The following is a 26,750-nucleotide window of genomic DNA, read 5'->3' on the forward strand; positions in this document are numbered from 1 at the left end:
TATTCTTGCCACGCGTTTAAACGTAGTAGAGAGCAGTAGTATGAAGAGTAATATTCAATCACATGTGAGATGCTGATTTCTTCTCACCTTGTTTATTAGGGTATGAAACCCTAAAATCTCGACGCAAAATTCTCCTCCACTCCTTTTTGCTCCACTCTTCGACGACTCTTACACGAAGAACAACACGCGCGAGAGAGAGAGAGCACAAAAACAGAAGAACGCGTAAAACAATACTGATGAGTTCGTACTTCGGATCAGCGATCGGCTCTCTCTTCCAATCCGGTCCAAAGCTCGCGCACGATATCGTCGGCGGCGAAATCATCTCCTCCTCGCGAACTTTGTTCGGCTCGCATTGGAAAACGTTCGAGGGCAAATCGCAGGAAACCGGCGAGATGGTGACTGTATTCACGTGCAAGATTAAAGACAAGGAGAAAGAACGAGTGGCGTTAGAGTTAGCCAGGAACGGGGCGAAACGTTTGAAATTGTGCAAACACCCGAACGTGTTGCAAGTGAAAGAAACGTTAGAGATCGAGAGTGGGAACGAGATTACCATTCACGTGGTCACGGTATGTTTGTTTGTTTTTCGAGAACGGCGTTCGATACCATCTTCTTCTTTTGATTTCTGCTCTCTTTTCTTCGATCATCCAAATATAATATTGTATTGTTACGGAAAAAAGGATTCCGTAAATCGATCGTTGGACGTACTCGCTTCCCGCGCTCGATGTGGTACGAACTTTCCGCTCACCCGGCGTCGTAAAATTTTCATTTTGGTATCTACTTGACAACAAAAACAACAACAGGAAAAATGCGTGCAGTTAGAAGATCACTTGAAAGATGTGCCGAAGGGGACGCATCAGAGAGACGAATATTTTGCGTTGGGCATTCGCGAAGTCGCGACTGGGATTGCGTTCTTGAACAACGCGGTTGGATTAGTCCACGGCGCGATAGGGTTGTCCTCGATTGTCGTGACGGAAAATTTAGAGTGGAAAATCGCCGGGTTCGATTTAGTCTCCGAATTGAACGAGATTGGACGAGGGGTGAACGGGCAGGCGTCTATCGTGCACGGCGCGTATATGGTTCCAGATCAGTATAAACCGGACGAGTATCGCAGAGGCGATTGGCAGTCCGTTCCGGAAGGGCCGCCGTGGGCCATCGACTCGTGGGGGTTGGGATGTTTGATTAGAGAAGTTTACGGCGGCGGGGCGATGACGAGCGCGGAACAGTTGAGAGACATTCAACACATACCGAAGGTGTTATTGAAAGAGTATCAAAAGTTGTTGGGGAGTCAACCGGCGAGACGATACAATCCTAAAAAGTTGATTGAAAACTCAACCTTGTTCGAGAACAAATTGGTTGAAACGATTGCCTTCATCGACAACTTGAGCTTGAAAGACGCCATCGAGAAAGAATATTTTTTCAGACACTTACCGAGAGTTATGGAAGGTTTGGCAACGGTCACGGTTGAAAGAAAAATTTTACCAAAACTATGCTCCGCTCTCGAATTCGGCGCTGCGCCGGCGTTAGCCATCACCCCGATGTTGCAAGCGGCGAAAAATTTACCGGTTGAAGTCTTCGAGAAGAAAATTATCCCAACCATCGTGAAGTTGTACGACAAAACAGACCGAGCAATTCGCGTGGCATTGTTGGAGCACCTGCAAAAATACGTCCACGCGATGGACGAAAAGATGACGGATGAAATCATCTACGATAAGATATCGACTGGATTTAACGATCAAGATCCGTTTGTGAGAGAGTTGACTTTACGCACGGTGTTATTGTTGGCGCCGAAATTAACGCAACGAACGTTAGGGTCGAGTTTGTTGAAGCACTTATCTAAGTTACAAGTGGACGAACAACCGGCTATTCGAGCAAACACGACGATTTGTCTAGGAAACGTGGCGACGTATTTATCGGAATCCACGGCGAAGAGAGTTTTGTGTAATGCGTTTACGAGGGCGTTGAGAGACGCGTTTCCAAACGCGCGACAGGCTGGTTTGATGGCGTTAAAATATACCACGCAATATTATGAGCCAGTTGAACTTTCCTCGAGAATCGTACCGTCCATTGCGCCTTTAATGACTGATGTCGAGCAATCAGTCCGAGAGGAGGCGTTTGAGACTATGAATGTCTTCATGGAAATTCTTCGAAGAAACTCAAACGCGATGAAATTAGGCCCGGAAGAAGCGCAAAGAATGTTAGAAGCGGAACAAGCCGAAGCGCACGAGAAAGCGAAGAAGAAAGCGAGCAAAGCTGGATCGATGTTATCGTGGGCGGTTGACAAGATGGCCAATGCAGTTGGTCAAGTCGGTAGCAACGATAGCGATAGCGTAAACAACGGCGATAACATCGATTTGAACAGCGAGGTGTTTGCGGCGAAAAGTTTCGGGTCCTCGGCACCGCCGCCAAGATTGTACGGTTTAACTCCAAACGCGAGTCCGAACCCGTCGCCAAACCCGAGTCCAGCGCAAGCGGTAAAATCTCGAGGCGGTGGGTACGTCAACAACTCCAGTCCGATTTACGAAGAACAGCCGCCTCCGTCGTTGAAGAATTTCGGAAGTGAGGAAGATCTTAGTCATAACAATAATAATTTTAATAGCCGAGAACAAGCACCAGCAGGGACAACGAAAAATCCTTCGGACGGATGGGGTGATATGGACGACGACGACGACGACTACTCTGGATTCGATAAAGAAGAAGAAGAAGCGAGAGCGCGTTTGAGTAAAATGTCCACCACGTCGTCGCGACCGGCGACGGCTGCCCGACCGGGAGGTTCTCTTGCCGGCATGGGAGCGAAGAAAATGAGCAACGCGAGCGCCACGAGCGATGGATGGGGGAGCGAAGACATGGACGAAGCCTTCGCCGCGCCTGCTCCGGCAGCGCAAAGACGACCGATGAACAGTGGCGGGCACGTCAGTCTAGGCGCGAAGAAACTCGGCGCGAAACCTCTAAAGTTGGGCGCCAAAAAAGTACTCTCGGCGAAAGATATCGACTTAGAGTCGATGCTAGGATAATATTTTAATTGAAAACGTTAACATACCTACACGCACATAGAGACTTCATGAGAGTTGCTTTACGGTAACATTCAATGCAACATAAATACACTCGGATATTACAACGAGTGCTACACTTTTACAAAATAACAACGCGCGCTTCTTCTTGTACAAAAAATTCGTCTTTCCTCCTCTCAAACGTCCCCACATATCATCATTCGTCCATCCTTTTAAATCATCACTTCCCGTCTTGGTTCAAATTCAAAAGCGCGTGTGAGAGACCTTTATCCACCTCCAGACTCCTCTGAAACATTTGCTGAATAATTCCTCTCTCCGCTTTATCCATATCTCTCGCGATCCAATCCCCTCCTTCCTCTTTCGAACACCCTCCGCCGTCCGTGTTCGCGTACAAGTATAAGTCCTCGACGCGTTCGCTCAAAAGCATCTTCCTCGCGCGTTGCCAAGAAACCTCGTACGGGTTCGACTGAGGTCGACACGTTCGAATAATGTTCATCGCTTTTTGCAACTCCATCCCTCGACAAAAAGTTAAATACCCCAAAACAGTCAAACTCGCTCGATTAATCCCCGCCGTGCAATGGACGTACGTCTTCCTCCCTAATCCATCGTGTAACAAATTGAACGCCCTGGTCATATCCGCCAGCCGTCTGGACTGGTCCAACCGGTCAAAATCTCTCACCGAAACTCTTAAAATAACCACGTTCCGTTCTAAACACCGCTTCCGAATCGGTTCCCAATCGATTTCCATCGCCTCGTGGCACAACTCGCACTGCAAACAGACGATGGCTTCCACCCCGGCTTCATCGATCAACCGATCGATATCTCCCGGAGATCTCGGACAAGAGCCAATAAGCATCGAGCATTCCTTTAACTCCTGTTCGGATGGGTTTTCAATCGGTACCTCCGTCTCTCGATCAAACGTCATGTAATCCCAGTTCAAAGTCCAACTCCACCTCCCTTCCGGTGGGGAATCGCCGCCTCTCGGCGCTCGGTTCCCGTTTAACATCAAACCGGCGTTGGTGGATTCCTGGAATCTTCGATCGTAATCTTCTTGCTCTTTCGCAGACGAGGACGAGACCACTGCTCCTTTTTGAAACGCCAATACACCTCTTCCTCCTCGTCTTAAACGTCTCTGATTCGCATTCGAGGAGGAGAACACGTTCCGATTGTTTTTGTGAACAACAGTCGTCGTCGAAGAATCGTTGGAAAAACGACCACTCGTCAGACATGTGGAAGAAGAAAAAGAAGAAGACGCAAAAACGCAGCGCATCATCTTATATGTGTGTGTGTATATATATATATGCGTTCAATCTCAAATTCACCGCAAGCAAAGGGCGCCTAAACGCAGAACAAAAGAGAGAATTTAGAATAAGAATAAAGGAATCCCAAAGAGGTGTTTTTGTGTGTCTTTTCTCCTTTTTTGTCTGCTGCTTTTTGGGCAGAAATTTGAAAAAAAGTAAAAAAAAAATGGACCAAAGGAGTGAGTAAAAAACAAGGGACACAAAAGGACATTAAAGGGAAAAGCTCTTTAAAAACCGCACAACAACAAACTTGACACAACAAAACAACAACAACAACAAAGAAAAGGCCTTCGTGTAATAACGATTAAGAAAAGGAGCGCACGCGTGTGTGTGTGTTTTCTGTGAGGTGAATCACAGAAGAAAATCGAGGGCACACTTTTTGCACGCTCTGCAAAGTATGCGCTTTGTGATGTCGTCGATTTGAACAGAGCAATAACAAACGGAGATACCAAGAGTAAATCAGAGGGAAAATTCAAAAATGAGAGGCGAAGAAACGACGTCCAATAATGAGTTGCTCGCGCGGCAAACGCACCTGTTCAAATTGCGCGCGTTGAAATTACACTCGGATTTCGAGCGATCCGAACAGAGAAACAAACTGCTGCAAAGAGATTTGTCAAAAGCGGAATCGATCGCGAAAGGTTTGAAAATCAAGAACGATGAATGTGTTCGAGAGATTGAAAAAATGACAAGCGAAGTGAGAGTTCAAAACGAGGCGTTGGAAAGAACGAACGAGAAAACGAAAACGTTGGAATCAAACCGAGATGCGCTCGAATTAGTGGTGAAAGAGACGCAGTCGGAGCTGTATTCGGTGAAAGAGGAAACGGAGAGGCGGATACGGCAGTTGACGATGGAACAGAGCACTTCGGAAGTACACGCGGAGTTACGGAGGGAGAGAGAGTCGCGAGCGAAAGAGTCGAGACGAGCGGAGCGGGCGGAACGGGCGCTGGACGACGCCGCGGTGGCGTTTAGCGGGGAGCGGAGAGACGCGGACGATGAGATGAGAAGACACATAGAGCGACGATTGGAGGTGGAAAACGAACGAGAGAAGTGCTTGAATGCGTTGGAGGAGAAGGAACGGAAATGGGAGAAGGAGAGGAGAGAGAGGGACGCAAAGGAAGGAAAACTGACGAGAGAGAACGAGCAGCTGACGAGCGAGAATGAAAAGAGGAAAGACCAAATCAAAAGTTTAGAGGAAGAGTGTAGGAAAGCGAACGCGGCTGTGAGAGAACGGAGCGCGGACATGGCTTTGGCCGTGAAGAAGTTGAACGTGGAATTAAAGCAACAACGGTTGGAGACGGAGAAAGGGATGGCGAAACGAGTCGAGGCGTTGAGAGTAGCGTTCGGGAACGCCATCGAGGACGTGAAGGAAGAAGCGAGAGCGAGTTTAAGCAGAAAAGACGAGGAAATTGCACGAGTTCTCGCGAAGGAGTCGGAGGCGAACACGAGAATGGCGTCCGTGGAAAAGCACTGTTTGAAAGTCCGGGACGCGTTGTTGGAGTTGGCGAACGAGAAAGAATCCTTGGAGGAAGAAAGAGACGAGTTGCGTAGAGCGTTACAAAGAGCCGGGGAAATGAACGCGCAGTTGACAAAAAGAGCAATGGACAACGCGAGCGCGACGGGTGGTGGTGAAGGTCTCGCGAAACAACAACAAAAACGCGCGGCGTTTACAAAGATACCGAGTAACGTTCATCGTCATCACCAATACAATAAAGGACCGAAGCAGCTGGCGGAAACGTTGGCGAAAGAGTTGGAGCAGTTAAAATCGGCTCACGAGGAGTCCATTGAAGCGTTAACGACGAGCGAAAACGGAAAAGATTCAGAAAAAATGGTTGAAAGAATAGATGAAATTTCTCGAAAGATAGCAGCCAAAGCTACGCAAGTCAGCTTAGCGTTGAAGTCTTCTTCTTAATGATACTATATAGAGCAGATTAGTTTTGAATAGATAGAGCGAATACACTGCATTCATATATACCGCATATAATACCAGTACCTGGGTATATATCTTTCTATTATTATCAATATAAATTCTATTCTTGTCGTTGTTGACTTTTATTCACCGACGTAGTAGAAATCGCCGGCTTGTTTCTGTTCTCTATCCTTGACGGATTCCATTTTATTAATCCTCGGCCGATAATTGGTCGGATCTCTGCGAAAGGTGATCTCCAACGCCTTCAAAAACTGGTTCAAACCAGTAACTAATCCTTGGGGTTTCGTCGCCGTCGCGTTTACCGCTGGTTGGCCGGTGTACACGATAACCTTATCCGCTAGATATGTCGCCATGATGAAATCGTGCTCGACAATAAACGCCGCCTTCTTCGCGTGCAAAATAAACCTTTTGATAACTTTGGACGTCCAGACTCTTTGTTCGGAGTCCAAATACGCCGACGGTTCATCGATGAGGTAAATATCTGCGGGAGTGCCCATGCACAACGTCAACGCGACTCTTTGCAATTCACCACCGGACAAGTTCTTCACGTATTGGTCCAACAACGGGTCAATGTTCATCGGTTTCACGACGTCCGAGATGAACTGCGGGTGCAAAAACGCGTCTCGGATTTTCATCATCAACAAATCGCGAACGGTTTTTTCAAACTTTGGCGCAATCTTTTGCGGTTTATAGGATACGTTAAACTCGGGCAACTCGATGGTCTCGTCGTCGGGTTTAATTAAACCGGCGATTAAACGAATAAACGTCGTTTTCCCGGTGCCGTTTTCGCCCAACAAGACGACAATTTCCGAATCCGTAAAACTGCCGCCGTCGACGCTCAAAGTAAATCCACCTTGCGTTTTCACCATCGACGGGTACTCGTACATGCTAAACGCTTCATCGTTCACGTGCGCTAACCGTTCGTCTTCGTTCTCGGACACTTTAAACGTCAACTCTTCCGGTCTGAACCTTAAGTTTTCCGTCGGCACGAAACCGGCCAAGAAAATGTTGATTCCTTCTCTCACACCAAACGGCATGGTCACGACCCCATACGCCCCTGGTTTCCCATACAAACAACAAATGAAATCGGATAAGTAATCGAGAACAGACAAATCGTGTTCGACGACGATGATGTACTTATTAATCGCCAAGAGCGATCGAATCACGCGACTCGCTTTCAACCTTTGCTTCACGTCCAAATACGAGGACGGCTCGTCGAACATGTAAATATCCGCGTCTTGCACCGCGACAATAGCGATTGCAAATCGTTGCAACTCCCCACCACTTAACTTTGCCACGTCTCTGTCCATCACGTGCGTCAACTCCAAAATATCAATCAAATACTCTCTATCCGCGCCGCCGTCCGGGCCTCCATCTTTATCCTCCAAAATCGTCCCTACCATCCCTTTCACCGCTTTCGGCACGTGATCGACGTATTGCGGTTTAATCAACGCCTTCAAGTTATCCTCTAAAATCCTCGTCAAATAATTCTGCAACTCCGACCCGCGAAAGTGAAGCAAAATGTCAGACCAATCCGGAGGGTTTGCGAATTTCCCCAAGTTTGGTTTCAACTTCCCGGCTAAAATTTTCAGCGCGGTAGATTTCCCGATCCCGTTCGTCCCGACTAAACCTAACACCTGTCCAGATTTCGGCGTCGGTAATCGATGCAACTTAAACGTGTTCGGCCCGTACCTGTGCGTCGTTTCCTTCTCCAAATTCTTCGGTAAGTTGATAATCTGGATAGCTTCGAACGGACATTTCTTCACGCAAATCCCGCACCCGATGCACAACAACTCGTCGATGTTTGCAATCTTACTCTTCTCCGTCACTTCGATGCAATGTTTCCCGATTTTCACCACCGGGCACTGTTTTTTGCACTCCTGTTTGCACTTTTTCGGCCGACATCGTTCCGCTTCCACGATGGCGATGCGATCCAACCGTTCGTTGTCGTCGTCTTTGTCTTGCTTCTTTTTCGGCGGCATGTTCGAGAGCTCTCGATATCACACTCACTCGCTGCCTTTCTTTATCGATCTCTTCTCCGTCAAAGTCTTTTCGAGACGATGCTCTTCTTCTTCGTTACAATATCGAAAGAGAAAGAGAAAGAGGACGAGCGAAGATGATGATTTTGTGTCGTCTTTTCTGTCAGGGTTTTCTCCGTCTCTTTTCAAGTCTTTTTCCTTTCCTTCTTTTTTTCGCCTTGAACGCCTTTTTTTTTCCTCACAAGAAAAAAAAATTAATATTGTATATCTCTTTTTCTCTTTCTTTCTTTCTCTCTCTCTCTCTTTCGCCGATGCCTCGATACTAAACGCGCGCGCGAGAGAAGGAGAGAGAGAGAGAGCGTTTTGGCGATGATGAGAACACTGTTTACGAATGATTGGATGTGTTTATGATTACACAAAAACCAAATCACACTGCAGGATAGTTGAGTTGAGCCAAACATTTCCCGTGAAAGAGATACAAAAAAAAAGAGATTGCGCGCGCGGAATGCGCGTTTTTTGGGCGCGGAAAACACGCGCGCGAGAACCCGCGAGCCCGCGGAGATGGCGATGATGACAATACATAACATAATCAGAGATTCGATATGATTTAAAATATGATTTAAAGAAACCGTCTGAGCCAGAAGAAAAAGAGAGAGGGAGGGAGTTTTTTTTTGTATCTCTGTGTCCTCGGGAAAGTTCTTTCTGGATACAGAGAGAGAGAGAGAGAGAGAGAGAGAGAAAGAGAAAGAGAAAGAAACATGAACTTCGGCGATGATGTTATGACCCAAACTCAAAAAAATTTTGAACTTCACGGCGCGTGCGATGCGTCTGAGCGATGATTGCACCTCCTTCTGAGCCGAATATCGTTTCTCTCTCTCTCTCTCTCTCTCTCTCTCTCTCTCTCTCTCTCTCAGCTCTCTCTTTCCTTGGTGGTATCGTAAAAGAGGGGAGAAAAATAAAAGCAGGTGCGTTTCCGAGAAAAAGTTTTGTTTCGTTTCGTATCTCGTCTCGTTCGTTCGCGACAAACCTTTTGGGCGATGATGTGGGTAACAACCTGGCTATATGAATCAATTTGCTGAATTCTTATCCGTGAGTGAGTCAAATTCCCTCCTGAGCCCGAGCGTAAACTATTCTTTTTTATATTTCGTATCGGCGATGACTAATTTTTATAACACAAATAAAAAATACTAGCACATTTCATATGACTTTAGCACGCTGAATCAATCACTCTTTCGCGCTCAACATGTGCAACAAATCGGCATCTCGCACGTATCCTCTTTGCATCGCTGCTTCCAACGCGGTCAACCCGTCGCCGTCTTTCGCGGCGATGTCCAAGCGTTTCGCCGTGACTAAAAACTTCGCGAGCGCGTCGTTATCGGACATCACGGCGCAGTGTAACGGCGTCTTTCCGGTTTGCGTGCATCTAAAGTTTTCTAAATCGAAACCGTTACGAACTATTATCTCGATAACTTCCGTTGGATTTGTGAAATTTTGCATCGCACACGCTTTAAAAATATTCTGCGCCACGTCTCTCGAATCGATGGTTGCGCCCGAGGTGAACGTGCGCATAATTTCAGCGACGTCGCCGGATATGACGGCGATTTTCAAAAGTTCCGCGTCTGGGTGCGACATGGATGTAATTTTCTCGCGTTTTCCGTCCACGAAGAGTTTTTCGGTATACTTTTTCTTTATGAACTCGAGCTTTTCTTCCTTGGTGCTTTTCGGATGCGGTTTTCGTGTCGCGCTTTTGTCGTTGTCCAAAAACGACGACGGTTTCTTTAATATCTTTGCCTCCAAAACTGCGTTCGCGTTCGCGTTGCCCCACTTAACGAAAGTGCCATTCAATAACGGATCCGTCCAAACCTTTACGTCTAAAATCGCACTTCGCACTTTCGACACGTGGACGCCAAGACTTCGGTGCGCACCGGAACACTCAACGCATAAAGCCACGCCGTAATTCAACGACGCCCATTCTGGTTCCGGCATCGAGCAGTCCGCGCACGTGGTACACCCAGGCGCAGAACGCAAGATTTCCAGAGGCGAATTCCCGTTTGCTAAAGAGAGTGTGGCGTACTTGTCGGGATTCATGAAAGGGTTGTTCTCGATCTGCGCGTCGCTTAAATCCGACGACAACGCGGAACATCCCGATAACGTTCTCCGGTGACCAGTCGTGTTAGTCGTTTGCGAGGAGTTCGACATCGCATCAGCGGACGTTACACCCGGTTTGTGCTTGTTAAAGTACGCATCGTCGGCATCAGTTGGCGAAGTGGAAGTAGGCAAGTGGTGGTTTTGATTGAGCAACACCGCGATGGCGGAGGTAATCGCCTCCATCCAGTCAGCTTGCACTTCCTCAGATTCGGCGCGCAAAACGTACGTTTTCTCCATTGAAACGATACGAAACGCGTTCGCGACAAAATACTTCGAATTTTTCGGATCGTCTTCGCGGTCTACGCCGGTACCTGATTTCACCGTAGACGTCAACAGACGTACAGTTTCGTGTGCTTCGGTAAGATCGACGTCGTTTGTGGCGTTTTCGTGACTGCTACCGCCAAAAACCCCGCCTAATCGCGACTGAATGAACGCTTTTGAGTTCGAAGACGATCGATAATACATCAAGTTTCCGTACACGTCTAAAACAAAGTACCTTTTCTTCCAATCGCGAAGCGTTCTGGATCGTTTCCACAGGTACCCTTGCGTCAAAATGCGATCTTCGATGTTCATGTTTTGGTCGTTAGTAGTGCCGTCGCCGCCGCCGAGCAAGTCTGAGTTGAACGAGACGTCGTGAATAGTAAAACCCTCGCTTTTACTTCTGTTGTGTTTACCTTTACCACCGCCATATAAAACATCCGTGAGTTGTTTCTGTTGTTCTCTGGCCGAAAGACTTCCGTGGTTACCAAACTCCTCGGAATTCGAGTGCTGCTGCTGCTGCTGTAGTTGCCGCTCTCGCGCTGCTTTGCTACGTAATAGTTCTAAGTTCGCTAACGACGCGGTGAGTTTATTCGACAGCTCTCTTGCGCGATCTGTCGTCAAACTCCCATCGTACGGTAAGTTGGAAGGGATTGTTGTCGTCGTCGTATTCTCCACGTCTTCGCCCTCCGATACCGGACTAATCATCCCGGCCACAACCGCATCGTGGTGCTCTCCGCTAAAACCGTTCTCCATCGCGTACGCGTCCACCTCTTGCCGAAACTGTCCCATCATCTTCTCCACCTCTTCTTCGAATCCTCTCAACGCTTCCTCGCGTTCTTTCACTCCGTCCTCCACCTCCAGATTTCCTCCCAAATTTTTTATAAACTCCAAATGTCTCTTCACCATCTCCACCGTCACCTTCTCCACGACGCTCTCGCTCTCGTGCACCCCTCTTTGCAAACACGCCATCAGCTCGAATCTCGCTAAATCCGTCGCGCTCGCGGCTTCGCTAAACTTCATCTTCGACACGCTCGAATTCGACCTCGCGTGTTTACTCCTCTCCCGTTCAACCTTCTCCACCGTCTTGGCGAAGACGCTCTGCTTCGCTTTTTGACGCTCGCACTCGTGCGTCCCGAAAACCTCCAACATGTGACCAACCGTTTCCCTCGCGTCTCTCGAAAAGCTACTGTGTGCCTCCGCGCTCTCTCTTACTCTCGTGACCAACATATCCGTCCTCGTCTCTTCTTCGATGCTTTTGTTCGTAGCGATACTCTTCGCGCCGCTCGTCGTCGTCGTCGTCAACGCAAACCCGCTCTCTTTCCCAAACATCTCAACCTCTAACACTTCAACCTCTCTGGCGAACCGTTCGCTTTCTCGTGCCATCTGCTCGTGCGCGTCGCAATATCGCGTCAAGGCGTTCGTAAACCCTCTGCAAAGGTTTCGTTTCGTGGCAACTTTTTCGCTCAGTTTTTGCAGCTTTTCTCTCACGAACGGCGAGTCTTGCAAAGATGTCGTCGTCTGAATCGTCTGAGTCGTCGCCTCCTCCGCCGCGTTCGTCGTCGTAAACACCACGCTCGGGTGTTTATTCTCCATCGTTTGCGTCGTCCTCGTCTTTCTTTACGCAAAGAAGAATCAATCAAAAGGTCTCTCAAAAGATACTCACGACCCGCTCAGCGGTCGGATGTTGACGAGAGACTTTCTCTCTCTCTCTCTCTCTCTCTTCTTCGCGTCTCGACAAAAAAACAAAGACGAGAGAGAGAGAGAGCGCGCAAGAAAGCGGCGTTTCGAGACGCTGCTCAGAGATGTTTCAAAGAGCAGCGCTTCTCTCTCTCTCTCTTTCGCGTTACGTGTATATAAATTTGAAGAGGAAACCGCCCTTTTGTTTTGGGGAAACGTCTTCAGATATTTGTTGCTCTTTCAAACGTGTTTATAAGCGATGTATGCATCGAAAGAAAGAAGAACGAGACGAAAGAACGAGCATCCGCAGCGCGCGATGCACGCGAAAACGGTGGTGACGAGTGACAGAGAGGAGAGAGAACGAGAAGAGGAGAGACGAAGAAGAAGGCAGAGAGAACAACAGGCTTTGTTGATGGTGTGGTGTGATGTGGAGCGGGAAAGGGAAAGGGAGGAGGAAGAAGAGGAGGAAGAAGACGAAGACGATGATGAAGACGAAGACGATGATGAAGAAGATGATGAAGAAGACCATGATGATGATGATGATGAAGAGATGACTGTTAGGAAAGGAGCGAAGAGAAAGAGAGGGCACGAGTGTGATGTTTGCGAGAAGATGTTTAGAGCACCAACCGATTTGGCCAGACACATGCGTATTCACACGAACGAGAAACCGTATAAATGTGATGTTTGCGAGAAGCGTTTTCGTCATTCTGGTAGTTTGAAAACCCACATGCGTATTCACACGAACGAGAGACCGTACGAGTGTGATGTTTGCGAGAAGCGATTTACTCAATCTGGTAGTTTGAAAAAGCACATGCGTACGCACACGAAAGAGAAACCGTACGAATGCGATGTGTGCGATAAAGCTTTTACTCAATCTGGTGCTTTGAAAACCCACATGCGTATTCACACGAACGAGAGACCGTATAAATGTGATGTGTGCGAGAAGCGTTTTACTCGATCTGGTAGTTTGAAAAGCCACATGCGTATTCATACGAACGAGAAACCATATAAATGTGACGTGTGCGAGAAGCGTTTTACTCAATCTGGTGCTTTGCAAGGCCACATGCGTATTCACACGAACGAGAAACCGTATAAATGTGATGTTTGCGAGAAGTGTTTTCGTGATTCTGGTACTTTGAAAAGGCACGCGCGTACTCAACATTAAAGCTCTTTTATGCTCGTCAAACTTTACGCCCGCCGCATGCGCTTCACGTCTTCACATTTCGCCTCTCTAAAAGTCCTCATTTCTCCCCACTCCAGACACCTGCACGCGCACACACAAAGCACACTTTGCTGCGACTTTCGCGAGACCATGCCCCCGCACCATCCGTTCGGAAAGAAAAAGAGGAAGGATTCCCTCACTTCGTCTGGTCATCCTCTGATATCCCCGTCTGAACTCGCGGAATGTTTCCGAAACACCTTGTCCACGGACGCTTCCGTCCGAGAGGCGGCGGAACGCTCGGTGAAAACGTTTACGATTAAAAACCAATCCTCGTGCGCGCATTTTTGCCACCTGGCGTGCACAGGAGGAGAAGGAGAGGACAACAACGATTCGGTTGCCGTGAGAATGGCGGCGGCGTTAGCGCTGAAGAAACGCGTGAGCATCGCGTGGGTGAAGTTGAGTGCAGAGGAGAAAAAGCACGTGCAAACGCTCTTGTTAACGGGGCTGGCGCAGGAGCACCAAAGAGCGGTGAGAGAGGCGTTGTCGCAATCGATCGCGAGGATCGCGCAGATATGCATACCCGGGGATTCGTGGCCGGAGGTTTTGGAGAACTTGAGTCAGATGTCGGTGAGCGCGGAACCGAGGCATCGGGAAGGCGCGGTGGGATGTTTTTCGGCGTTGGCGGAAACGGTGGTGAGAGTCGCGCCGGTGCATTTTAGGACGTTGGCGGATATATTTATTCGAAGCTTGATGGACCAGGAGAAGTACGTGAGGAAAAAAGCGATTGAAGGGTTGAGAGCGCTCGTCGGTGAAGCGCCGTTTATCGGAGAGGTGGTCGTCGTCGAGAAGGGGTCTCAGACGCAGACGACCGGGAGAGACGGAAAGACGAACAAGAAAGAAATCGAACAGCAAAAAATGGTCGTCAGAGAAACGGTTTTGGGAATCGTGGAAGCAGCCGCGCATTTTTGCGTGTCGAGCGCACAAAGTGCGGATTCCGTGGACCACGCGTTGCTCGCGTTTGATGTCTTTGATGAACTGTTTAGCTGCGGCGAGTCGAACATCGTGAAAGCAGTCGCCGCGGATATCGTGAACGTGTGTTGCGAGTGCGCGAAAGCAAACGGGGTGGATAACGTCGTTAAGTTGAGAGCGTTGGACGTGTTATCTGTCGTCGCGGAAAGGCGTCCAAAATCTTTGCGCAGGGCGAATCTCGTCGAGCCGATGTTGAGAGCGATTTTACCTTTACTCGGAGAACCGGACGAAGACGAAGACGACCAAGATAAAGACCTCGATAAATCTGATTCCGAAGACGAGGACGATAATCAGTCCATGCGTTTAGCCGCCGCGAGAGTGGTTGATACGTTAGCCTTAGCGTTACCGGCTAAGTTTGTGCTACACGTCGTTCTCGATTTCGCGTCGAATAACATCAAATCGCCGGATGAACGCTTAAGAAGAGCGTCTGTAGGCGCCGTCGGGGTCGTGTGTGAAGGGTGCGCGGAAGCGTTATCGAACGACCCCGTCATCTGCGAAAACTTGCTCGATCAATTAGGCGTGTCTTTAGAAGATGTGAGTTTCGGCGTCCGACGCGCGGCGGCGTTTGCTTTAGGACAATTCGCCGAGTTTTGTCGATCGTCGGTACCTAAAATGCACGCCATCGCTTTACCGCGATTGTTTCAAGCCGTGAAAAAGAAAGCTGAAGCACAAAAAGAAGACGCGATTGCGAGACAAAACGCGTTCTTTGCCGTGGAGGCGTGGACGTCCGAATTAGAATCGGGTGAAATAGCGGCGTACGTGCCATTGGTTTTAGAAGTCTTATTTGAAGCGTTAGACGACGGCACTAACGAACAGCAAAACCAACCTTTTTCCTGGTCCGTGTATCGAAGAAAAGAGTGCGCGTTAGCGATAGCTACCTCCGCAGCCACGGACGCCTCGGACACCTTTGCGCCGTTTCTCGCCGATTTACTTCCAAGACTGGAGAGCGTCGTGAGCGCGCACGTGCGGGACGAAAACGACGCAATTGACCAAAAGAAACTTCGTTTGAGAGCGTGCGCGATTCGATTATTAGGCGCAATCGTTGAAGGGGAAACGTGCAGAGCGGCTTTGGGCAATCAAGCTATCGAAGCGTTGGTACAAAACGTCGCGAGCGGGTTCGCGTTGACGTCGTGCGACGCTCGCGAAGCCGCGCACGACTTCTTTGCCAGCTTTGCCAACGGGTGTAAATCCGCGGACGAAAACGCTAAAGAAACCGCAAACGGAAACGAACACTTCTCGCAATTTCTGAACCCGCTGGTCGAGAAAGCGTTAGAGAGTATCACGTTAGACGACGGCATCATGTTCGGTAAAGATTTTGAAGATTTCGTGGCGGATAATCCAGAACACGACGATGAGTACGAGGACGAATACGACGAGTACGACGAAGATGACGACGACGAGGACGAAAGCAACGCCAAAGGGTACGACGACGTTCGGTCCGGTCTTGTCGAGGAAAAAATAGCCGCCATTCGTGCGATCAAGTCATACGCCGAGTCCGCGCCGAGAACGTACGTACAAAGTCAAGCGGCGTTTGAAAAATCCGTGGAAGTTTTGTTACAAACCGTAGATTACCTCGACGATGAAGTTCGTTCGTTCACGTACGATTCCATCTCGGCGTTAGCCGGGGGCGAATGCTTGGTCGTTTTGTGCGAGCACAATCCGATTGCGGCTAAAACGCTCGCGGAAAAAACTTTAGAGGCGTGCTTAGACGCCGCGATGCACGATTTCGAGAAGAACGTCGTCGCTTCCTCTTTGTGTTGCGCGGCGGAAATTTTGAAGAGCGCGAAAAAATGCAATCAACCGATTTTCGAAAACAAACCGCCGCATTTAAACCGATTGAACGAAATATGTTTATCTCTGCTCCGAGGCGACGCGATGTGTCAGCAATCGTTCGACAGCGACGATGAAGACGAATACGAGGACGGCGATGATGAGGACGACGACTTCGGCGCGAACGATAACGAAAGCAATCGCGCGAGACGCCACCACAACACCAAAGGTAAACCGAACGGAGCTCACGGTGGCAACTTGGAAACGAACGAAGACGAAGAGGAGGCGGAGTCATCGCTCGTGCTTCTCGAAGCTGTCGCGGAAGCCTTGCCGGCGTTGGCAACCGTCGTCGGCGCGCAACCGTTCGCGTCTGAATTTGAACCGCACTTCCAGGCGATTCTCAAAAGAGCGCACCCGTCTCGAAGCGGCGCCGAGCGATTTGCCATTTACGGTTTACTCGCAGACATTGTTGAATCCGTCGAATCTTACGCGTCGCCGTGCGCACCGGCGTTATTACCAACCCTCTTGGAGGAAATGCGATCGATGAGTTCGCCGGAAGCGACGAGGAACGCCGCGTACCTCGCCGGTCTCCTCGTGGAAACCGCGAGACGAGAAGATAAATCCAACGCGAACCCGTATTGCGACGACGAAACCGTCAAAGCCATCGCAGAAGCCGCGGTGGTTGGCGCGCAAAGCGACGCATTCCTGATAACTCACGACCACGTTGGACGATGGGCAAAACTCATGGCTACGCGAGATAACTTAGCCGGGTGCGCGGCGAGGTGCGCGAAATCCTTACTCAATCGAAACGAGAGCCGGGAAATCGCAAAGGCGATTCTCCACGCCGTACCCATGGGCGAAGACGTGGACGAAGGCGAAGTGGTCGTTGACGTCGTGAAAGCATTCATCTTGTCGGATGACCCGATAAAGAGCGATGACAGCAGCAACAGCGCGTGTGATGAAGTTCTGAGAATGGATGCATTGAGACGCGTCGAGTTACACGCCGCGGCGATGAAAGCGAAGAAGAAAGACTTTTAGACTTTTAGTAGGGGAAAATCGAACTCCAAATCGCTTCACACTTTACTCCAAAGAACGCGCGTAAACGCTCCTCTCTTCTGCGTTACATACTGCGCTCGCATGCAGTGTAACGAATAGAGAAGAGAGACTCTATAGTTGAGCAACAAATCGTCCTCTCATGGTGACATCGAACACCAGCGGTTTCGCTCTCTTTTCATCTCCCTCTGTGCGCTTTAGGTGTTCGCACTCTCTTCATCCTCGTCGGAGTACACGCGCTGCTTTGATGATACGCAACCACAGCAACATCACTAAAAACAAAAGAATCTCTTGCGGCGACGCCATCGTCAACGACAGCGTTTCGACGATTCCTCCGGAATCGCACTCGATGTTTGATGTCATCGTCGTCGGAAACGGTCCTTTAGGTTCCGCGATCGGTTTACACGCGTCTGTGTCGTCGTCTGGTAAAAAAAGCGTGTTGATTTTAGACTGCGGCTCGGAAAGTCTGAGCTCCGGGTCGGACGACCTCGGGAGAATCGTTCGGCCGTTAGATGCGGAAGGCAGGGAGGAGTGGACGCAGTTAAACATCGATTCGATCGAGAGTTTTGCAAAGGTACAAGAGGAGAGCGAGATTGCATTCTTCGAAAAGAAAGGGAGCTTGAGCGTCGGCTCCGACTTGTTCGTGTCAAAACCGGCGAGCTTGTTACGGGCGAAAAAGATCGAACACGAGATTGTAAGAGGCGGGGAAGAGATATGCGCGAAGTTCGCGTACCTGAATCGAAGGACGATTCCGGAGGAGTACGTCGCGGTTTCCGATCGAGTGGGCGGATACGTTTCGCCGCATAAGATGCGCGCGGCGTTTAATCGGTTGGCGGTGAAAAAGAACGACGGGAGGACCGTGGTGTGCGTGCAAACCGCCGAGGAGATTCTCTGGACGGACGGTGATGGTGGTTTTGTGAAAGTACGAACGACGGATGGGAACGTATACGCGGCGAAAGAAAAAGTCTTCGTCGCGTGCGGGTATTACACGCAACCGTTACTGCACCGCTCGAAAATAGACATGGAGAGTTTAGAAGACGTGAAGATTTCAAAGAGGACGATTATTTTAGCTAAAGTTTCCGAGGAAGACGCGAAAGGTCGATTTCGTGATATGCCGACGATTAAGTACGAGTTACCGGAAGACGTGAGAAGTAAAAGCGCCGCGACTGACGCGAGCGCCAACGCCGCTTCCGATCAGAGCAAAAACGAAGCGAAAAGCGTGTACATTCTGCCGCCGATTTGGTACCCGGGCCCGGTGCCTTCGCCCGGGTATTACGTGAAAATAGGAGGAGGACCGAATGATTTTATGACGCTATCTAAAGCGGTCATGTTTGACGAAAAGAAGAGCGGCAACGTTCAAAATGAAAAAGAAAAGACGCCCATAGAACAGCGCAAAGAGTTAGACTCGGTTTGGGAAGACCATCGAAAGGCCACTTACGAAGACCAAAAAGAGGACATCGAATCGTGGATGAGTTCGGACGGCGACCCGGAAATCGTGCCGCAACTCAAAACCGCGTTACTGCACGTCTTTCCAGACGTCGAATTTGAAGCGTTTGAAACGAAGGCGTGCGCGACGACGTGCACGTCAAACGGGAGTATGAAAATTGAACACTATTTAGACGGTAAAATATGCGCAGTTACCGGATGCAATGGAAAAGCCGCCGGTCCGGCGTACGCGATTGCTCGAGAAGTCGTCGCGAATGCCAAATTTGTAAAACATATCATTTAAAACTCTGTAAGCGCTACAGGCACTATTACTACTACTACTACTACTACTACTACTACTTCTATCACCCGCGACTCGACTTTTTTCCCGCACCTCTTTTCTTGCTCCCTTTCGCGCCCTTCTTGGATTTCTTTCCTCCCGCGCTCCCTTTCGCGTCTCGATTCTTCCCGCTCAGTCGTACTTTCGTATCTACGTTTACTTTATTCTTCTTCACGTCCCCTTTCTTCAATTTCAAAATCCCATTCTTAAACCAAGAGCTGCCCCACGCTAATCCTCGGTCGCTCTCTTTCTCTCTCTTCTCTTCCTTTTCGCTATTCGTCATCTTCCTCCTCTCTTTCTTCTCTAACTTATGCCCGAGCCGAAACAAATCCAACCGCTTCTCTTCGTTCCTTTGCTCGTTCTTCTTCCAAAGTCCGACGCCGATAGTCGCGGGAATCCGTATCCCTTTCGACGGTTTCATTCCCAACTCTTTCAGCTTTTCATTCTCTAACTCCTTCCTGTCCCACTTGTTCAAGCCTTTGATCCCGAAATCTCGCACTTCGCGACGCATGTGTTTCATGCCAAACTTCGAGTCTTTCGCGTCGTCGTTGTTGTTGTTGTTGTTGTTGCTTTTCGCATCTTCCTCGCTCTGAAATCCATTCTTCTTCTTCTTCTTTTTCTTCTTCCCGTCAAACCCGTCTTCTTCCATCTCGTCCTCTCGAACGATTCGTTTCGTCTCCGACGCCATGAATCGTTTCATCTCGCGTTTCACGTTTATTCTCTTTCGTAGTAAAGTCTTGTTTATGTTGTCGTTCGTCTTGTTTTCGGCGGCGGCTCCAAAAAGTGTTCGCTTCCCGTCGAACGCGAACACTTTCACCTCTTTTGCCTCTTCTCTCTTTTTCTCTCCATCATCCATTAACACCCTCTCTTCTTCCGCGGTTGTCGTCGTCTTCATCTTCTTCTTCTTCTTTTGTTCCTTCTTAAACGCGTTCATCGGCGCGTTCAAACTTCTCTCTGGTGTTTCTTTTGTCCGATTTTTCCTCGCACTTGTGTTTTAGGGTGTTAAACCCTATTTCGGGCCGAGTCTCTTTTTCTCCTCTTTGAAAATCGTCACAAGGAAGGCGCTCTTTGAGGAAAGTATTCACAGAACCACATCATCAGAAAGAGGAGAGAGAAGCGAGAACAGTAATAGTACTACTACTACTAATAATAAGAACGTTTTACCACACCGAATAAGAGGACATGATGAAGCGCATTCTGAACCCGAATTCTTCTTTTTCTACCCCGGGAGGAACGCGGGATGAGACGAACGAAGAGAATTTAGGAACGGACGGTGACGAGAACACGAACACGAGTAACAACAACAACAACAACAACAACGCAAAGAGGACGACGAGTAGTAGTAAAGACGGGGCAGACGACTCCTTGTTGTTTCCTTCGGAAGAGCACACGGAAGAGCAACTCGTTTCCGCGATTAAAGATTGGAACAATATGAAACCCGTGGTGGTGTTGAACACGATATCGTCCTTGTGCGTGATTGTACTCGCGCAGCTGATGGCGTTTCTTTCGATACCGATCGGTGTGATTGGGCTGATCGCGTGCTCGGTGTACGGGTCGGAGTTGTTTCGGATGAAGAGAGGGTTAGGCGCGACGGTGGCGACGGTGAAGATGTTGTCGTTGGTGTGCGTGATATTGGACGGCGCGTTTGCGGCGGTGAGTTTAGCGATCGGGACCTTGTACGCGGGGGGGGATATGGTGACGACGATGGTGTTGATGTCGTCGTTGTTTGGCGCGCACGGGCTCGGGTATTGGGAGATGTATAAGAGGGCGAAGGAAATTGGGAAGATTCTGAATTGAGAGTGTCATTCGCGAACATCGTAGAAAAACGCTAAAGCTTTGTATCATCATCATCACGCGCACCTGGTACAGGACGCTTGTACTACTACTACTATTATTACTACTACTATTACTACTGCTACTGTATGATCTAAATAGTTTCACATCTCACGAGAGCTGTACTTTTCAATCGAGCGCTGACTTTGTCCATCTGGTTTTGGCCGTTCGGATTTTATCGGTCGTTTGTTTCATTCGTAAATAAAAGAAGAGGATGGCAAACAGGAACCACAACAGCGTTCGGAACATGCTATTTATGTAGGAAGAAATACCCGAGGACGCAGAGCTCGACGCAGAGGACATGAGTAGGTACTGTTTCCTCTTTTCGCGAGCGTGCACGTGGTCGCTGAGTACCGTAGCGTGGGCGAAAAATTTGTCCACCTCTTTCTTCGCCCGGGAGACTTTCGCGGAAGCTTCGTCCGCGTGTGAGGAAACGGAAGATAACAACGTTTGCGCTTCCTTCAAATACCGAAACGCAGCTTTTTTCGAGGCGCGAAGTTCAGCCGATAAGCGCTTACCTTCGCCGCTTTTCGCGGCTTCGTAGACGCCGTCCGATTTCGCATCGATGCGTTCGAGCGAAACGACGGCACGATTATACGTCAATAAAACGCGGTCGATTTGCGCGACGACGATGTTTCTGCGCGCGATTTCGCGGTGTATGGAGCCAAATCGAGACCCGGGCGTTGTGAAACTTAACGGGTTATCTCCGACGGACCACGCGTAACCGTTCATAGCTTCGACGACGACGTTTTCTTCAGACCCATTTTGATGACTACTCGTAAACGACGTTGATTCGTGCGGTGCGATGAGTCCGGAAACGAATTGCGCCACCATCGAGGCCACTTCTCTCGCCGGGTCCGCGAAGTCCGCTTCGAGCGTTTTGATTTCGCAAAAGGATCTCGACGCCGAAAAGGGCATTCTCCCGTGCGTCGACGAGAGGAGCTTTTCGTTGATTGGACTCGAGCGAGTGACAAAGATGGCGTCGCGAATCACTTCTACCGGTTTTGCATTCGTGAAAAGTAACGGAGAGTCTCTGTGTTCGCCATCGAAGCGTTGGTCAAAGACGAAAATAGGAATTTCCAAGTGGTCTTCGTTATCTTCTTCTTTGTCCTCTTCGTCTTCGCCAGTGTATTTTTCATCATCCACGAGCAAATGTTGCGCGAGTGCGTCGACGTCCAACCATCGCGCTCGCGCGTGGTCGCTTTGTTTTCCATCGACACCAAACCCAGAAACTTTACCGGTTCTCAAAGCTGATGCGAAAGCTGACGCCATCGCAGGTTCTTCCGACGCGGTGACGATACGCGCCGTCGCGGAAACTTTAGTCGATTTCAACGAACTCGCATCTAACGCGTCCAAGATTTCCAATCGTAACGCATCCGAGTACGCGTACTGGTACTCGCTCTTTTTATCACTAGTAATCTTTTTGTTGTTGTTGTTGTTCTCGTATTCATCTTTCTCACCGAGTTCGAGGACGTACATATACGCGTGAATCGTCTTGTATGGTTTCGCGCGTTTCAAAAACGACCGTCTCGTCGCCGGCGGCACGATGACGGAAGAAGCGTACGCGCCAATCATTGCCGTCGCTTCGGCAAGGAACACGTCGTTCGCAAACTGACCGGGCGTTTGAAAAAACGTCTTGGCATCTTCCGAGCCGTCTCCACTCAATCGCACTGATTCTCCAAACGACGCCACATCAAAATCGGCATCCGCGCCGTGCTCCAACGCAGTTTTCGTCTTCATCGCGTCCTCGCACGCTTTCGCCGCGCCTTCGTTCGCTTCGTGTAAACAGTGCTCGTTGAAAAAACGCTCTAGTAAGTCAATCTCTACCGCGGCTAAATTTTTCGACGTCAACTCGTCGCGGCTTTGGTGTGATTTTTCCAACCGCCTACCTCGCGCCGCGTCCAGTTGTTGCGACAGGCGTTTTCTCTTCACCGCAAACTCTTGACTGGTCATTTTACGTCCACTTCCAAACCGCATCTTCGTGCTCGGGAAATCGTGCGCACCGTGTCCGATTACTTTCTTCGTGTGCGCGCGCTCTAAACTACCCCACGTGAACGGGCCGGCGGATAAATCCAAGAATACTGTTTTCGTCCTCGAGGAGAGGATGGCTTCGGTGAGACATCCTTCGTGGCCTTGTTCGATTTTCGCGATTTGTCTCGCGATTCGTGTGGCAGCGATGATATCGTCGCCGTTGAGTTTTTGCAAAGCAAATTGCTTCAACGAACTATCGTCGACGACTTTTATTATCGACGTTGAACTCTTCTTGTTCTTCTTGTTCTTCGCGCTACCTCCTCCGCGGCCGTTCACCTCCACCGCGAAATCTTGCCTCGCCGCCCAAAGATCGCCAAACGTCCTCAAATCGTGCATCGAAAGTATCTTCTTCATACTTCTCTCGCCTTGATGTTCTCCGTCGTTTCTAACATCCTCCCCTTTCTTCAACCGTAAAAACTCCGCGTCGTCTTCAATCTCGTCCATTTCGTCCAAGACGCCGTGCGCGCCAAATCCATCTCTCGAGAGGAGCGTTTTCAACTGTTCAGTAATCTTTGACGTCTTTTTTTTCCTTGTCTTTTTACCGTATCCGCCACCGCTGCTTCCACCGAGGAACACCCTATCGTCGTGATCGTAAGTCAACTCGCCACTGCGTAACTCTTCTGCCCTCCATTCGATGGCTTTCTTCGCGAAAAGCTCTGCTTTTTTAGAAACCTCTGCATCTTCTCGCAGGACGACGACTTCTTCGTCGGTTAATCCGTACCGAAATCCATACCTGGGCACTTTACTCTCGCCGCCAGCATCACCTTCCACCGTTTTTGCGTTCACGACAACCATAAAATGTTCCTCTTCTAATCCTAAAAACTCCGCTAAATCATCCGCCAATTTCTCAATCGCGTACGCGTCCACGATTCTACTGTCGACGCGGTTCACCTGTCCGTGCAAGCGATGCACGTCTCGCGAGTGCTTCTCGATTGCCTCCTCGAACACCTTCAACACGTTCGACCCGAGTTGAAGCACTCTCGAGTGCACGTTGTACGAAACCTTGCTCCTCTTATCCTCTTCCCCTTCCTCGTCCTCGTCGCCGACGTATTCGTGCCTTAACTTTACGTTCAGACGTTCCAACCACCTCGCCTGTTCCTCCGCGCGGATTGAAACGTCGTATCGCCCGTCGTTTTCAAATCCAACGAACGCGACGTTTAAAGAGACGTCGATTCTGTATTCCTCGATTTTCTGTGCGTTATCTGCCGCGCACTTTGCGAATGTTTTCGATTGAGATGTCGCGCGTTCGCTTTCCGAGGAAGAGGAGGACGAGGCGCACTCTCGCTCGAAATCGCTTCGACTTTTCGTAAACTTTGTGACTCCTTTCTTCTTCCCGTTTACCCACATCAAGTCGCTTAAAATCGAGTCGAGCAGACCACCATCGTTACCGATATCATTATTACCGTTGATTTTTGCGAAAGTATCAAAGTTTTCCTCGTCCACGACTCGGGAGAAGGAAGACGAATCCTTCGCGCGTTGGTGTTTCCCCGCAGAAGCAAACGAACGACACCAAAAGAGGAAGAAGAAGAACACACAGGAAACGAGCGTCATCGTGGGGAACGATGCGCGTTTTTTCCGGTCACACGTGTTCCTCTTCATCGTCCTCGTTGCCTTCCTTTTCCTGCTTTCTCTGATGACTTCGTACACGCACGCAGTCAAAGCGCGTCAAACTCTGACGGGGAAAAAGTTTCTCTCGTCTGTGTGAGTTGAGTTCGTCATTCATTTCCCCGGGGACTTTCGAAAGAACGAAGCACGTTTCACCCGTTCTTTTGGAGAGAAAAGGCGCGAGAAAGAGAGTCTGTGTGCTACTCTTGCTGCTTCTGCTGTTGTTCCTCCTTTTGCGCGCGGATGAGTGATACGCGCGCTCCTCTTTGCGAATACAGATACCAACGGTGAAATGTCACGCGACGGGGAAATGCGAGAGAAAGTGAACAAATTCGAATCCGAACCGGTTTCATACCGCGCGTTGCCCGCGATCGCCTTTACCAACTCTTCTTCTTCTCCAGAGAACAGGAACAACAACCCTCTGTCGAAAGCCTCGCAAATTTTGTTCTACCAATACGTGGAACCGGAATGGTCGAAAGCGAAAATGAAATCGGTTTTAGGATTCATGAGACAAGTAGGGGACGAGTTAGGGGTCACCGGACGAGGGCGGATATCGCAAGAAGGCGCGAATTGCACGTTAACGGCAAAAGATCCTCACTCCGCGCGAGAGTTTTGCAACAGATTGCGAAAATTTGACAAAATATTTGAAGAGACGGATTTTAAGATTACCGATATGGTGGAACATTCGCAACGGTTTAAGCGGTTGACGCTCGTACCGAAGGACGAGCTCGTCGCTTACGGGTTGGAGAAGGAGAAAGCGCCGTCGTTGAAACAGAATAAGAGCAAACACGTGAACGCGATTGAATATCACGAGATGTTGAAGGATAAAGATTCGGTGGTGATTGACGTGAGGAATCATTACGAGGTGGACATTGGGAGGATTGAACCGCCGGAAGGTGGGGCGACATTTTTGAACCCGGAGATGCGAAACAGTCGCGAATTTCCCAAGTGGTTAAATTTGCCCGAGACGAAGAAACAGTTGGAAGGGAAGCGGGTGATGATGTACTGCACCGGGGGCATACGATGCGAACGAGCGTCGGCGTTGATTTCGCAAATGGAACGGGTTGGCGATTTGAAGGAAACGAAAGGGATTGCCATGGTCAGAGGTGGAGTCGACAGGTATTTGAAGACGTTCCCGGAGAGCGGAGGGTTCTGGAAAGGGAAAAACTACTTATTCGATTTGAGAGAGGCGCAGATGGCAGAGAAAGAAGGCGAGTTAGAGATGACGAGTAAGTGTTGCGCGTGCGAACGCGCGTGGTCAAAATACGAGGGGAAGTTTGTCTGCGGAGATCAAAAGTGTAAAGTGCCCGTTTTGGTGTGCGACGGGTGCAGGAACGTAATCGAAGCGAATACGAAGAAGAACAGTTTTGTTAAGAGACAAAAAAAAGGGAGCAACGGCAACACTTGGAACGCGAATAAGACGAAAAGCGACGATAAAAACGACCCGCACGACGTAAAAAACCTGAGATGTCCTCTGTGTAAAGTCGGTAAGGAGTTACGCTCGATCGAACCGGTCGATTCGGCGGCACAAAAGCGCTTGCTCACCTTAGAAGGCGGCAACGCGAAAATCAACGCCAGCAACAAACGCCCGAGGAAAGAATCGAAAACGTTGTTCATCGGCAAACTCCCACTTTCTGTCACCGCCACGGAAATCAAAAGCGCGTTAAAATTAAACGACGACAATAACGCCGAAATCGAATGGATGATGGATTCAAAATCCGGTTTCTTTTACGGCAGCGCCGTCGTAAAACTCGCGAGTAAAGACCGCTGTCGAAGCTTGTTGGAGCAGTACAAAAAAGACCCGCCTCGAATCCAAAACAAGTTCATCGCCGTCGGGTATTTCGACGAAGATTGGAAGAACAAGAACAGGAAGAAGATGAAGGAAAAGGAGAAAAAGAAGGATAACGACGCGAAAGAAGACGGCGGCAAAAAACGACGACTCGCAGAAGAAGAGTACAAGAGACTGTTCCGGAAAGGCGAAAGGCCTCCGGTGACGTGACGACAACAACGACAACATCTTTCCCGCGTTTACGACGATAGAGAGAACTTCACAACGTCACGCGTTTAATGCGCAATAGATATATATAGAGAGAGAGAAAGAGAGAGAGTTCGAAATGCTCTGCTCCGGTAGAAGACAAACGTAAGAATACGAGCGGGCGGCGAAGCGACCGGATGCGGAAAATGGCAGACCTTTCAAAATT

General features: G+C 49.3%; 11 protein-coding genes across 11 annotated transcripts; 6 read left to right on the top strand and 5 right to left on the bottom strand.

Annotated features, from left to right (window-relative positions):
• Positions 1-236: 236 nt before the first annotated feature.
• Bathy04g01750 (predicted protein) lies at positions 237-3,011 on the top strand (the record flags this gene model as incomplete). Its single annotated transcript, XM_007513509.1, has 2 exons — positions 237-566; positions 801-3,011. The coding sequence occupies 2 exons, from the start codon at positions 237-239 to the stop codon at positions 3,009-3,011; spliced, it is 2,541 nt and encodes an 846-aa protein (XP_007513571.1).
• A 217-nt stretch (positions 3,012-3,228) lies between these two features.
• Bathy04g01760 (predicted protein) lies at positions 3,229-4,281 on the bottom strand (the record flags this gene model as incomplete). The annotated part of the gene is made up of 1 exon (XM_007513703.1): positions 3,229-4,281. One exon carries the CDS (start codon positions 4,279-4,281, stop codon positions 3,229-3,231), a length of 1,053 nt encoding a protein of 350 aa, XP_007513765.1.
• A 506-nt stretch (positions 4,282-4,787) lies between these two features.
• On the top strand, positions 4,788-6,218 carry Bathy04g01770 (hypothetical protein; the record flags this gene model as incomplete). Its single annotated transcript, XM_007513709.1, has 1 exon — positions 4,788-6,218. The coding sequence occupies one exon, from the start codon at positions 4,788-4,790 to the stop codon at positions 6,216-6,218; it is 1,431 nt and encodes a 476-aa protein (XP_007513771.1).
• Positions 6,219-6,358: 140 nt separating this feature from the next.
• Positions 6,359-8,218, bottom strand: Bathy04g01780 (predicted protein; the record flags this gene model as incomplete). The annotated part of the gene is made up of 1 exon (XM_007513364.1): positions 6,359-8,218. The coding sequence occupies one exon, from the start codon at positions 8,216-8,218 to the stop codon at positions 6,359-6,361; it is 1,860 nt and encodes a 619-aa protein (XP_007513426.1).
• Positions 8,219-9,439: 1,221 nt separating this feature from the next.
• Positions 9,440-12,217, bottom strand: Bathy04g01790 (predicted protein; the record flags this gene model as incomplete). Its single annotated transcript, XM_007513347.1, has 1 exon — positions 9,440-12,217. The coding sequence occupies one exon, from the start codon at positions 12,215-12,217 to the stop codon at positions 9,440-9,442; it is 2,778 nt and encodes a 925-aa protein (XP_007513409.1).
• Positions 12,218-12,560: 343 nt separating this feature from the next.
• On the top strand, positions 12,561-17,300 carry Bathy04g01800 (the record flags this gene model as incomplete). The annotated part of the gene is made up of 2 exons (XM_007513471.1): positions 12,561-13,414; positions 13,469-17,300. The coding sequence occupies 2 exons, from the start codon at positions 12,561-12,563 to the stop codon at positions 17,298-17,300; spliced, it is 4,686 nt and encodes a 1,561-aa protein (XP_007513533.1).
• A 157-nt stretch (positions 17,301-17,457) lies between these two features.
• Bathy04g01810 (predicted protein) lies at positions 17,458-19,044 on the top strand (the record flags this gene model as incomplete). The annotated part of the gene is made up of 1 exon (XM_007513377.1): positions 17,458-19,044. One exon carries the CDS (start codon positions 17,458-17,460, stop codon positions 19,042-19,044), a length of 1,587 nt encoding a protein of 528 aa, XP_007513439.1.
• A 61-nt stretch (positions 19,045-19,105) lies between these two features.
• Bathy04g01820 (predicted protein) lies at positions 19,106-20,014 on the bottom strand (the record flags this gene model as incomplete). The annotated part of the gene is made up of 1 exon (XM_007513594.1): positions 19,106-20,014. The coding sequence occupies one exon, from the start codon at positions 20,012-20,014 to the stop codon at positions 19,106-19,108; it is 909 nt and encodes a 302-aa protein (XP_007513656.1).
• Positions 20,015-20,265: 251 nt separating this feature from the next.
• Positions 20,266-20,877, top strand: Bathy04g01830 (unknown protein; the record flags this gene model as incomplete). Its single annotated transcript, XM_007513365.1, has 1 exon — positions 20,266-20,877. The coding sequence occupies one exon, from the start codon at positions 20,266-20,268 to the stop codon at positions 20,875-20,877; it is 612 nt and encodes a 203-aa protein (XP_007513427.1).
• Positions 20,878-21,042: 165 nt separating this feature from the next.
• Bathy04g01840 (predicted protein) lies at positions 21,043-24,495 on the bottom strand (the record flags this gene model as incomplete). Its single annotated transcript, XM_007513789.1, has 1 exon — positions 21,043-24,495. The coding sequence occupies one exon, from the start codon at positions 24,493-24,495 to the stop codon at positions 21,043-21,045; it is 3,453 nt and encodes a 1,150-aa protein (XP_007513851.1).
• A 346-nt stretch (positions 24,496-24,841) lies between these two features.
• On the top strand, positions 24,842-26,548 carry Bathy04g01850 (predicted protein; the record flags this gene model as incomplete). The annotated part of the gene is made up of 1 exon (XM_007513732.1): positions 24,842-26,548. The coding sequence occupies one exon, from the start codon at positions 24,842-24,844 to the stop codon at positions 26,546-26,548; it is 1,707 nt and encodes a 568-aa protein (XP_007513794.1).
• Between the last annotated feature and the right edge of the window lie 202 nt (positions 26,549-26,750).

Source organism: Bathycoccus prasinos (genome assembly GCF_002220235.1).
Source record: "Bathycoccus prasinos genomic : Chromosome_4".
Taxonomy (NCBI): Eukaryota; Viridiplantae; Chlorophyta; class Mamiellophyceae; order Mamiellales; family Bathycoccaceae; genus Bathycoccus; species Bathycoccus prasinos.